This window comes from Plasmodium chabaudi (genome assembly GCF_900002335.3).
Source record: "Plasmodium chabaudi chabaudi strain AS genome assembly, chromosome: 5".
In the NCBI taxonomy this organism is placed as follows: Eukaryota; Apicomplexa; class Aconoidasida; order Haemosporida; family Plasmodiidae; genus Plasmodium; species Plasmodium chabaudi.
In genome coordinates this window covers 867,829-880,678 of record NC_030105.2, presented here as the reverse complement: position 1 = coordinate 880,678, position 12,850 = coordinate 867,829, and the positions used below count along the sequence as shown (strand labels likewise).

Here is a 12,850-nt window from a genome sequence, read left to right as displayed (position 1 = left end):
AATGATTGAAATTAATAACATTATTAAATAATTCAACGCAAATGTTATATTTCATTATCATGTTTTTTTTTCCTTACACCCCGATTTAGACATATATATATATATCAATTTTTTTTTTGCATATATAATGAATGTAGTATTATAATAAACTGTTAAAATTAAATAGCCTTAAAAAAATTGTTTGTTATGCATTAATAGAAAATTAAAAATAAAATACAACCCAAATGACTTAGAATAATATAATTTATGTTTAAGTCTACTCCATTTTATAATTCTATAACACCATTTTTCACAAACAAATTGTAATAATAGTAGTACTGCAATTATGCTGCTATATATTACTAAGTTCATATATCTGTAAAAAATGCCTAAACCATTTTTTAGTTCTCCTTTGTCTGGAAATTTTACTAATTCATTTTAAAAGTAGTACCACATGAAATCACCAAATTTATGACCATCGAAGGAAAAAGACATTATCATCCTTTTTTTTTATTATTCGATTTGTATATACTTACCACAATTTACTATATATTAAAAAAATACATAAAAATGAAATAATAATATAAAAAGTTTATTATTATAACTATTTTATTTAATGAGGTATATACTTTTTTTTGCTGCAAATAATTTATTAATGGACATTTTTTTATTTTTTAAATTTTACATAGGCAATATTTAATGTACAACATAAATAATATATATTTTTTATGAACACGGTTTATATATTTGTGGAAAATATATACACATATAACAATAACTTTTCTTTATTAATTATAACCATGAGTACATCAATTAATTGAAAAATATTTACCAAACCTTTAAACAGTATATGACAATATGATCCTTCCTATATGAATGACTTATAAAAATTATGCACATTTTTTGTTTGAATATAATGCCATATAAAAAATTGCTTTCCCTTATTGTACTTCTTTTAGCATTAAACACAAAAAATGTCGATAGCATAATAATTATTACCCCTATATTAAATTTTTTTGATAGAATTTTTGGAGTTACACGAATATATTGTGGGATTCGAAACATATTTAGGTCAACAAAAAACGACCCTTCAAACAATTCAGCCAACTTAAAAAATTCTAATAATCTTTCTGATAAAAATATTAAAACTTCAGGACAAAACGAAAGAAAAGTAAGTGATGAATACGGAAAAAATGGAAAAGATGACACTCCAAAACCTATAGTAATAGGACCGGATCATGAATTATATAAAGAAATGCTAAGCCGTTATATCACAACTCAAGAGGACATAGACAATAAAATTATAAAACGACAAGAAGAAAAAGAAAAAGAGAAAGAAATAGATAAATTATGGTATAATAAAGTAAAAAACTTTTTTTTTAAAAAAAAGGAATTAAAAATCCCAAAAACATTAATGGAATATATATCCGACAAAAATAAAAGAATAATAGATTTAGAAATGGAAACAGATGCTTACAAGGCAAAAGCCACAAAATATAAAGTGTTTTTTTTTGGATCAACTATATTATTAATTCTGATCAGTTCAATTCCATTCTTACTTTATAGTTTTGTAAATTATGTAAATGATGGTGATTTAACTAGTCGGTTTAATAAAATGTGGGATCCTAACTATTCCATTTTAAAAGAAAAAGAAAAATATTATAATAGTTTTGAATATAAAGTTTTAAAACGTATTAAAAATTATCGAAGTTCCACCTATCTTAAAATGCTCGATCTTAACGTCTCACTATCAGAAATCGATGGCATTATGTACCGTAAGTTTAAACGTCTAATTTTTTGTACACACACATTTTTAATATTACTATTATTTTGTTATAATATATTTTATTATTATTATTATTTTTTTTTTTAGTTCAATTATCTTTCTAGCATAGTAGTACATACACATTTATGTGATTGGACTCCTATTTTTTATGTATCAATAATGTCTTATTAAAAATTCAAGGCATTATCAAAACACAATTGAGTTTACTTACTTTCGAAGATGATTAAACAAAGCACAAAAGCGTATTAATCATATTGATCCAAAATATTTTTTTGGCAACATCTTTATTTTAAAGAATAGCCAAATACAAAAGAGGAAAACATATAACTATCTCAATGCAAACGCATATATATATATGCTCATCCGTTTATTTGTTGGATACTATTCCAAATACTGTTTAAAATTGGTGATAGTATTATTTATCATTCAAGGGGGTTAAGAAAATGTTATAACATTAACTTATTTTGAAACGTTTTTTATTTCCCCCCTTTATAAACATATTCTCATTCTGCCCAATAAAACACAACACACACTTGTTTATTTCATTTCTACTGATGAAAATAAACGTGGTTTGTTATATAAACGCAATTCATTTAGTTTGCCAAACGAATAAGTATACAACTTTTAATTAGCTAATTAACTATTGTTATAATTTTGCTATTTGTGTTTTTACTTGTTCTACTGTTTGCTTGCATTATTGTTTTATTGTATTTTGTTTTGGTTTATATATTTTTTTTACTTATTATTTTTTTTTTTTAATTTATATTCATCATTTCAAACTATTTTTCGTTTGGTGTTTATTTAGTATTTTATTTAATAATCACATCAACTTTTTTTTTGCAAGTAATGAAGTATCATTTTTATTTTCACAACTTTATTATACTATATAATAAAATAGCAGTGCAATATTATTCCATATAATTATGTTATTTATTTTGGTAAATACAAATTTAGCTATATACATTATTCCTTATAAATACTGTAATTTTACAAAAATAAAATATTTCGTTTAATATAAAATTATGTAAATTTGTTTTTTTTTTTATCTCTTTCTTATGTACAAAATTATTATATATTTCTTTATGAATAAAAAAGTATTAAAGCATTTTAAGCTGAGTATTTTTTTTATGTAATTTGGAAATATATGCATTTTTATTCGTAACAATAATATTGATTTGAAAGAATACAAAATTAAACACAACAATGTTATATATTCATCTATTCATTTATTTATGCTTACATGATTGACATAGTCCACATGTTTATTATTTCGTTAATAGCATAATGTATGCATCCCATATATTCAATTAATAATGCGACTAAATAATCAGTGATTTTAAAATTCTTTTCGATATTCTTTCACCAATCCATTTTCTTGCTTAATAACAAAATTGTGACACGGAAAATATAAAATGAAAATAACATCACAGAGATATGTACATATATAAACACATATGTCCCTTGATATTTCATATATTTCCAATAAACAAAAATAGTACCCCCTCCCTTTTTACGCACCTCAAAATAAATGGATTGCAATTGTCATGCCATAAATAAGTACAAAACAGGGAATAGCATATAATAGTAAACAACTACCTACTCTCAAGCTTTTTTTTATTCATCTTTTAAAGCATACTGGAAAGAGTTAAACAGCTCAAATCCTACAAAAAAAAAGAAATGACAATCAAAATGACCAACACTAATGATAAAAAATGTATGAACCAACAATCAAAATTAACACAACATAGTGATCACGATGAGACAACCACTGAGTGTGCATACATCAATAGGGAAGACATAAATACAAATCTTATTAATAAAAAAATTGGTATACTCTTAAAGCGATACAAAATAGAGCATATTAAAAATAGAAAACAATTTAATTTCATATTATTATTAAAAAACAAAAAAAAAAGAATAAGAAAAATTAAAAAAGCAAGAAAATTAAGAAAAAACAAAAAAAAAAACCTAGCCAATGACTACTTAAACATATTAAACTCAGAAAAAGAATATTTAAATAAATATGAACAAAATAAACAATTTTTAAATAATATAAAAAAATATGATATGAATAATGAATTATTAAACGATGGATCATATCCTATTTTTTTTTACAATGTTTTTATTAATGGCCTATATATAAATAAAGACAGTACAAAAATAATTAAATCTACAGACAGTCAACATTTAAAAAAAAAGAATGCGATCAATAATAATAAAGAAAACAAGGAACAGTGTCAAAATTCTTCAAATAAAATTAGCGATTTAAAAAAAAAAATATATTTTTTTAATGGTCATCAAGCAATAGTATCCATAGCAGATTATTTTAAAATCCTTTTAAACAGTTTGCAAAATGAAAATATAATAACGAAATGTTTTCATTTTATTGAATATGCACAAATGCAAGAAAATAAAGAAAAAGATAATATGAACTATTTACAAAGTTATGATATAGATAATAAAAAAAACGAACAATCAGTTATTTCATATGATAGTAATATATTTACTGATAAAAATCCACTAGACTCAAATAGTATAGAAGGAACTGTTAATCTACCATCAAATAATAATTGCGAAAATTTACCATCACATTCTCTTAAAAATATAAATACTTATGAAGATAAAAATGAAAATCCAATAAAAACAAATGATGCAAATTTTAATAAAATTTTAAACACTTTTATATCTGAATTAAAAGCATTTTTCTTTTCAATTATTTCAAAAGTAAAATTATCTAAATTTATTTCTAAATTAATTGTTATCTTTTCAAAAGTTTGTTTATTATTAACCCCATATTATCTTAACACAACACATTTGATTGAAATATTAACTGAGTTTGCAAATATCATTCCAATTAAGTTTGTAAAATATTTTGTTAATTTCTTTATAAAAAATAAAAATGATTTTATATATAAATATAAACTATTTCAAAATAATGTTATTTTTAATGATATGATCAAAATACAAACAGTCGGAGCTAAACTAATTGGATTTATTAAAATTTTACAAAAAAAATGCAATAATAGTGAAAAAAACGAATCTCAAAATATTTTTTTTCTAAATATATTATTATCTGAGTGTCTACCAAATAATCATTTAGGATTTTGTAATAGACAGTCTTTAAAAAATAATCTGAATTTTTTTTTTTACGATTCATTCAAATCTCATGTTAATGCAGCAAATGATCGTTCTCTTATTTATGATCAGTTCCAATTAAATATTAAAAAAAATATTACAAATTATGAACAATTAAAAAACATCATCCAATCTCAAATACAAGATCAGTTATTCCAAAATGAAAATTTAAATAACCACGACCAAACTAGCACACACCAACTGGAAAATAACGAAACTTCCAACCATAATACGAATTCACACACGGACACAAAAATTGCAACCAATAATAGTAAGACACAGTCAAATAATGCAACTGCGTCTAGTGTAGATGCTCAAGTAGAGACTGAAAAAGGTGCTGAAAACAAAAACAACCGTAAAAGAAAACTAAGCGAAATATCTCCAGACAATTTAAACCCCGAGAAAAACCAAAAAATAACTTCACATGAAATAAATATAAAAAATAAACCAATTGAAAATTATAATGTATATATTTCATATATCTATATTATTATGTTTATAAAATATCCTGAAATGTTCGTTACAGAAGCTAAATCAGAATTAGAAGATATATACAATGCATTTAAAACATTTTATTTCTATATTAAAAAATTAAAAAAAACAAATATATTAAATATAAATACTGTAAGAGAATATCTATATAATTCAGATTTTGATTTTTTAGGGAATAGACATATATATAATATGCTAATACATGATGAAAACTTTTTAAATATATATTTTTTCAAAATTCTTATGGCATTAAATTTTTTAAATTGTGAACATAATATATTAAAGAAAAAAAAAATAATATTTAAACAAGAAACAAATAATGAAAATAAAAACGATGCAACACCTTCCAATAATAATAATACTAATGAAGATAAGAACTCCTCATCAAATACTAGGGTAACTAAACCGAATCAAAAAGATGCGAAAGAAAATATGAACAGTAACACAAGTAATACTACTGCCCCAACAAGCAATCATAATGATAATAAAAATATAAAATCGAAAGATATTGATACCAAAAACAATTCACAAAATAATTCAAAAATTAGTAACGAAAAAACGGAAGAAATTATGTACAATTTTATGACAGATCTAATTAATTATTTAGATCATTCTAAAAATTATGATCATTTTAAATTATTATTATCTACAGAATATTGTTGGTATATTTGGAAGAAAAAATTTATAACCAAACAATCTAAAGATAATATAGATACAAATTTTCAATTTAAAAATATAGATATGCTAGATACTACTAAGCAATATCCTGATATTGAAAATGAAGCAAATAGATATAGTAAAAGAATAATAAATAATAATTCACCTCTTTATAATTTAATAAATATAATTGAACATTTTGAAACATTAAATAATATAATGAATTATTATTACGAAATAAATCAAGATAATCCAAATGTTACTAAAAATATTTATAAATACACGAAAGTTTTAGATAATACCCCTTGTGAAAATATAAATAATTTCCAATCCATCTCTTTGCCATCTCTTACAAATATAAGCGATTCGAATGATATATCCAAAACAATTTTCACTTCCAACGAGTTGAATGATAAATCTAAAAAAAATATACTTACCAATTATAGCTTTTTAAAAAATATGAATAATTATTTACTCGAAATTAATAAAATCTATTTAAGAAGAGAAGGAGAATTTTGGGAAATCGATGATGATGAAACTATTACTAATTCAAAGAAACAAGATAATGAACATAAATTATTAATCGAAAAATTAATTGATAAATTAGAAGATTATAAAAAAAAAATGGATATTGATAATGATCCAATTAATGAAATCGAAGAAGATGAAAAAAGTAAAAATAATCCTGTTTTTAAATTCAGGCTAGCTAAATTATTTATTCTTAAATATATAGATTTATATACTATTGTCAAAAATAAAGAATTCTCAACCAACTGTGATTTCTTATATAATTTAATGTTACAAATGGATAAAAATTTAGAACAAAAAAAACAACTTTTAGATAAAGCCCTAACTGAGGAAGAAGCTCCTGAACCAGCCGAACCTCAACCCACATAATATGCTGAAGCTACAAAAAAGGAAATTATTTCCTACTTATATTACATTTATAAATTAACCACCTTTGCGTATTCTCTATCCTGCCCAGTATAAGGATACACACGCTCACCATTTTGTTTTATCTTTTTTTTTCGACATGTTTTTTTTTATTTTTTATTTTTTTTCGTCAACTTTCATCTAATTTGTACAACTGAAAATACGAAATCAATAAAATCCCTACACCATTTTAATCATCATAATTATTTTAGTAGAAACAAAATATCCTATATATAGTTTTTATCCATCATATGCATGTACATACTTAAGTATATCCATGGATATACATGTAGGGGTATATACTATATTGTGTTAATAAAATAAACATCATTTTACTAGTTTAATATGACAACTGGTACATAGGCGTGCACATAAACATGCATATAAATATGTACATATGCATGTGATTATTCGTATATTAACAAAATGTTATATAAATAGCACGCTTATACATAGGGATGTAATATATATTGAAATTATATAGACCATTCAGTGGAAAATGATGAAAAATATATACCTATATTAATATGCATATTGAGTTACATAAACAACATATTTTTAATACCATAAAAAAAAATACTAAAAAAAGTAAAAGCGTAAAAAAAAAAAAAAATGATAATTTTATTAACGTTCATATAAATAACAATAAAACAATTATAAAAATATAACTAAAAAATTTTACTAAATATCTTCAATAAATTTATTAAAATTTACAACCATATATATTTTTCAAATAATGCGGTTTTATCATATTTGTCTAAATGTATTATTATTTAGACTTTTACAAACATATAATATATACAAACATTTACACACAAATTAAAAATGTTATTTACATATGAATTTGCATATGCCTAGATTATATATCTTTTCTTCACACCTTTCCATTTTAATATTGTGCAATATATTTATTTTCAGAGACTCCCATTTCAGCATTTTGTTTTACTTGACCTTCAATTTGTGAATAATCATAAGTTGTTGGAATTCCATTATTGTGATCATAAAAGTTTGCATTTCCATTTATATATTTCTCATTTGCATTATGTTTAATCATTTCTTCATTATATTCCATATTTTCAGGATTAGGGTTATATGGTTCATACATATTCTCTTCATTATATCCACCGTTTTCATCATCATGTTTTATTTCAGGTAATACATCAGCATTTATGTCTCTGCTGTGTAATTCGGGTGACCATTTTTCTAACAAAGGCTCGAAGGAGAAGGCCCAAACTGTTGCACACATTATTGCTCCCAATAAGAGAATTGAAAAGAAGGCTCCGAATCCAGAAAAGACCATTAACAATTCTAAAAAGGAAGGAATAATAAATATGTTCACTCAATAAGTGTGTGGAAATAAAAAGGGTTTCATAAGTACATGCACACGTGCTGCTATGCCTACCTGCTAATCCAGCTAATTTGAATAAAGTCAAGTTGGACCATGCGAGTTCTTCATAGGTACCCTCATCATGATAAGCTTCCATATAGAAAAAGGCTGCTCCATACATAAATAATGCAAAACTATGTACGATACTACCAAAATGTAACAAAGTCCAGTCGGATTTGGTTTGTTGATATCGTGCCCACCATCTCATATTCATATAAAAATATGCATATAAATATTGAACTAATCTTAATATTGATGATAAAAGGTCTAAGGTAACAGCTGCTGATAATAATTTAGATCCAGCTCTAAATCCTCTACACCATTTACTATTATCGGCTACAAAGACTTGGAACATTGCTATATATAATGTACCTAATAAATATATTGACATTAAAACTGATATTGTTAAATGAAATGCACTTGATACTTTAACACATTCTGGTCCTGCATATAAATCAAATATAAAAATTCCAGTTCCTCCAAATGCCCAATAAAATACAAACATTAATATTAATGACACACATTGTAAAAGAAATCCAGTTCTTAATAAATGAGAACTAAAATATCCTATGAAAGGAGTATGATTTTCTCCTCTTGGACTTGGGGACTCTTCATCTTGATATTGATTTTCATATGGAGATGGATACTGGACCTGGGGTAAATAAGTATCATCTCCTTCCATACCGTACGAATACATTTTGTATTTACAATATTAATGAAAAATATATATGGTTTTTTTTGTCTGCTTATATATATGCGCTTTACTTATCCGCTTTAAACCTGTCTTTTTATTACAAAGTTATGAATATGTTTATAAGTCACAATATTTTTTTTAATACGTTATAAAACGAATATATGCATACACGTAATTATTTTTACACGATTTTACATGCGAAATTATGTACATACGTAATATCTGCAAAATTGCACAAATATATGTAACACGCCCTTATATATATATTCTTACTTTTCAATTTAAAATTATTGTGTAAATCTATACAGCCAAATTAATTATATATTTGGGTAAAAAATTCTTCGAAATTCCTAATTAAAACAATGAATTAAAACTTAAAATAACATCAAAAATATATAATTTAATGTGTTCATTGTATATATCAATTTAGTTCATATCTGTATCAAAAAAAAAAAAAAAAAAGGTAAAGGTAAAAATTTGATATTTATATAAATAGCACTATATATTAATTCCACACTCCTTTGTGTATTATAAGATACGTAATATTTTCTTCGTTTTTTTTTAGGGAGGGAATATGATGGAAATATTATTTTTTTTATATTTATATTTTTTTTTTTTTTTTACACATACGCTTATTCCTTCATAAAAGGGTGTAGCACACACATTTAACCAAACGGAAATTTTTATATTTTTAATTATTTTTTCTTTGAAAAATAAAAACAAATCAAGGGAAATATATTATTACACATAATATGATTTTATTTTTTCATGATAAAAGAAAAAAGACATTTATAATAAACATAACTATTCACTAAATTCGTAAATTATGTTTTTTATTATTCTTACGGAAAATATATTTATACATATATGTGTACTGTTGGAAAATATAATAGAATTTTTTTTTCAACATATATATTAAATTCTTTTCCATTATATGTTTTTTTAAAATTACCATGTATGTACTACGGTGCAACAAAAAATTACAAAATCTTTATGAATATTATTATATACACATTATATATATTTCAAATATGCGTGTTTTATTTATTTCCAATTTTCAAAATAATTTTAACAGTATATTTCTTTCTTATATTTCCCATTACATTCGTTGTTTTACTTTCTTGGTTATTTCCTCTCTATTTTATTAAAAAAAATTTTATCATTATTTTATATTTTTTTTTATCGAATTTCTGAGAATTCTGTTAACCTCAAATTTTTCATCTTATAAAATTTTATAGAACTCTATAAACAATTTTTATTAACTTTAAAATGGAAAGTATTTTTTTTTTAATTTTACAGTATTCGAAAGTATGGGAAAAATACATTCATACCTAATTAACTGTATAAACCTTTTATTTCTAATCATTATATATACATATTAAAAACATTTGTCGGTATAATTATAAAGGCAAAACTATAAATAAACAATAGATCATTTTAATGAAACCCCTTACACATATTAAACAATTTTTAACACAATTAAGCTGGTTGAAAAAATACGTGCACACATATATAAAAGAATGTTTAAAAATTAATTTGTCTAAACCTGTCTTATTATGGAATTTTAGCATTTTTTAAAGCCAGACACATTTTTTCCTTTTATTTTACTAGACATATTAATTCTTAATTTTATATTTCTCATCCATGCATACACACATGTAGGAACAGTCTATCCCATGGACTAAAACGAAAGTAGCATTATTAATACCATTTTTTGACGTCAATAATACTTTCATTTCTTTTCTCAGCTTTAATAATTTGGGATATTTATTAAAAATTATTTTAAAAGATTTTCATAACAAATACATATACATGTATGTCGTTTGTTTACAACTTAAACTATTTAATTTAAAAAAAAAATTTAAACCCAAAATTAAAAATAAATAAAACAAATTACAAGGTATAGAATGAAAATTGTGATTTTCAAAGTACATTTTCATAAATATCATTATGAAATAAAAAAAAATGATTTACTTGTTCATAATAAAATGTATACAATTCCTTTATGGAATACCTATTAATTTTAATCCAGCCTGGAAAACATTTGATACAACATGTCCTGCAATACTTGATGGTGTCATAGGTGGAGGTGGAGGTTGAACTATTGGAGGTGGGGGAGGCAAGGCTTCTTTGAGGCTTTGAACTATTCCGGGTTGTTTAGCTTGTTCATTATTAGCATCATTATTAGCAACATTATTAGCATCATTATTTGTATTATTATTTTCATTATTATTATTCTGATCGTGCTCCTGATCATGTTCCTGATCATGTTCTTGATCATGGTCGTCCTCTTCTTCATCATCTTCCTCATCATCATTTGATTGATCTTCTTTGAATTTTTGATTTAACAAAATGAAAGATTCTTTCTTATCATAATTGTAATTATCTTTTTCATTTTCCTTTATGTTATTGTGTGGATTTATGGTTTTTAAATTCCCATGTTTATGATCTATTTTATTTAATAAATTAACTTTCTTTTCTCTTTCTCTTGAACTAATTTGATCAATGGAATAATAAAATATACAAAGTATAAATAGATTAATAATCTTTTTCGACATCATTTTTTTCATAAAAAATTATATATAAATATTATTTCCTATATTTTCATAATTTATAGATATGTTTTTCTTTCTTAATCAATACATGCATTCAACTTTTTATTTGTCATAAACGATCTTTATCTATCTCTTCCTATCACTGATGTCTTAATCAGTTTTGGAATCACTATCAATATTTTACTATTTAACAAATATATATATGTAATAAACTTATATTTTTTTATTAAAAATTTTATAAAATTTATTGCCTTAGTGTTAAATGGTGTTCCAAAGATAAGGAGAAAAAATTAACAATATCAAATGTTTTAATGAATAAATATCGTGTTTTTTCCCTATTTTATTTTATTATATTATTATTTTTAATATGTGATTCGAAAAAATATCTAATAAAATTCGTTGTATACTATTATGTGCATATTCCTACCCCCACGTATTATCGTAAGTTTAGCTAAAGCACCACAACGCAGACACAAAATTTAATGACTTTCATTTCGCATAATAAAAATTATTTCAATAAAATAAACGATTCCAATATAATGCTAGTATATTCTCCACATACATACATGTAAAATAGACTTATACACAATTATTTCTTTTTCAATTAAAGAAAACAAATATAGAATATAAAGGTTTCTATTATGTTATAAAAAACACCATACATAAATGTAAATTAACTCTTTGTTTAAATTCATTCAATTGTATAATGGTGTAATCAAATTATATATACATCGAATCTGATAATACGCTATGAAATATATTAATAAACTTAAATATTATCATTTTTGTTTTGCTACTATAATGTAACACATTTGTTTCAACGAAATAACTAAAGCTAAGACCATATAAATTTACACATACTTGTAGTTAGAAAGACTATTATTTTGTTACCAATTTAAATAAGAACGCTAGACTGTTGCAAAAGTCGAAACGATTTCCAAATATAAAACATAAAAAATGTTATACCATGTTTATGTGTGTGGTTTGATAAGTATGCACACGCTAATTTATATGAATTCCTATAAGAAAGAATCTCATCACACATATATGCGTATGATCACACATGCTTATAAATTGTTCACATGATGCATAATCGTCTATTCGAATGGCATCAAATTTTAATATAAATAAAGATTGATTAATTAATAACAAGAATATTTCTAATTTAAATATTGTCTCTTTATAATACAATCGCTAGCTATATATACATTTTTAGCATGATTTGTTCATAT

At 23.3% G+C, this 12,850-nt stretch overlaps 4 protein-coding genes across 4 annotated transcripts; 2 read left to right on the top strand and 2 right to left on the bottom strand.

The window, feature by feature from the left end:
* Positions 1-871: 871 nt before the first annotated feature.
* On the top strand, positions 872-1,869 carry PCHAS_0524300 (conserved Plasmodium protein, unknown function; the record flags this gene model as incomplete). The annotated part of the gene is made up of 2 exons (XM_016797390.1): positions 872-1,754; positions 1,853-1,869. The coding sequence occupies 2 exons, from the start codon at positions 872-874 to the stop codon at positions 1,867-1,869; spliced, it is 900 nt and encodes a 299-aa protein (XP_016655252.1).
* A 1,573-nt stretch (positions 1,870-3,442) lies between these two features.
* PCHAS_0524200 (conserved Plasmodium protein, unknown function) lies at positions 3,443-6,946 on the top strand (the record flags this gene model as incomplete). The annotated part of the gene is made up of 1 exon (XM_734212.2): positions 3,443-6,946. One exon carries the CDS (start codon positions 3,443-3,445, stop codon positions 6,944-6,946), a length of 3,504 nt encoding a protein of 1,167 aa, XP_739305.2.
* A 925-nt stretch (positions 6,947-7,871) lies between these two features.
* Positions 7,872-9,066, bottom strand: PCHAS_0524100 (glideosome associated protein with multiple membrane spans 2, putative; the record flags this gene model as incomplete). The annotated part of the gene is made up of 2 exons (XM_731976.2): positions 7,872-8,290; positions 8,385-9,066. 2 exons carry the CDS (start codon positions 9,064-9,066, stop codon positions 7,872-7,874), a joined length of 1,101 nt encoding a protein of 366 aa, XP_737069.2.
* Positions 9,067-11,066: 2,000 nt separating this feature from the next.
* On the bottom strand, positions 11,067-11,633 carry PCHAS_0524000 (apical asparagine-rich protein AARP, putative; the record flags this gene model as incomplete). Its single annotated transcript, XM_731861.1, has 1 exon — positions 11,067-11,633. The coding sequence occupies one exon, from the start codon at positions 11,631-11,633 to the stop codon at positions 11,067-11,069; it is 567 nt and encodes a 188-aa protein (XP_736954.1).
* Between the last annotated feature and the right edge of the window lie 1,217 nt (positions 11,634-12,850).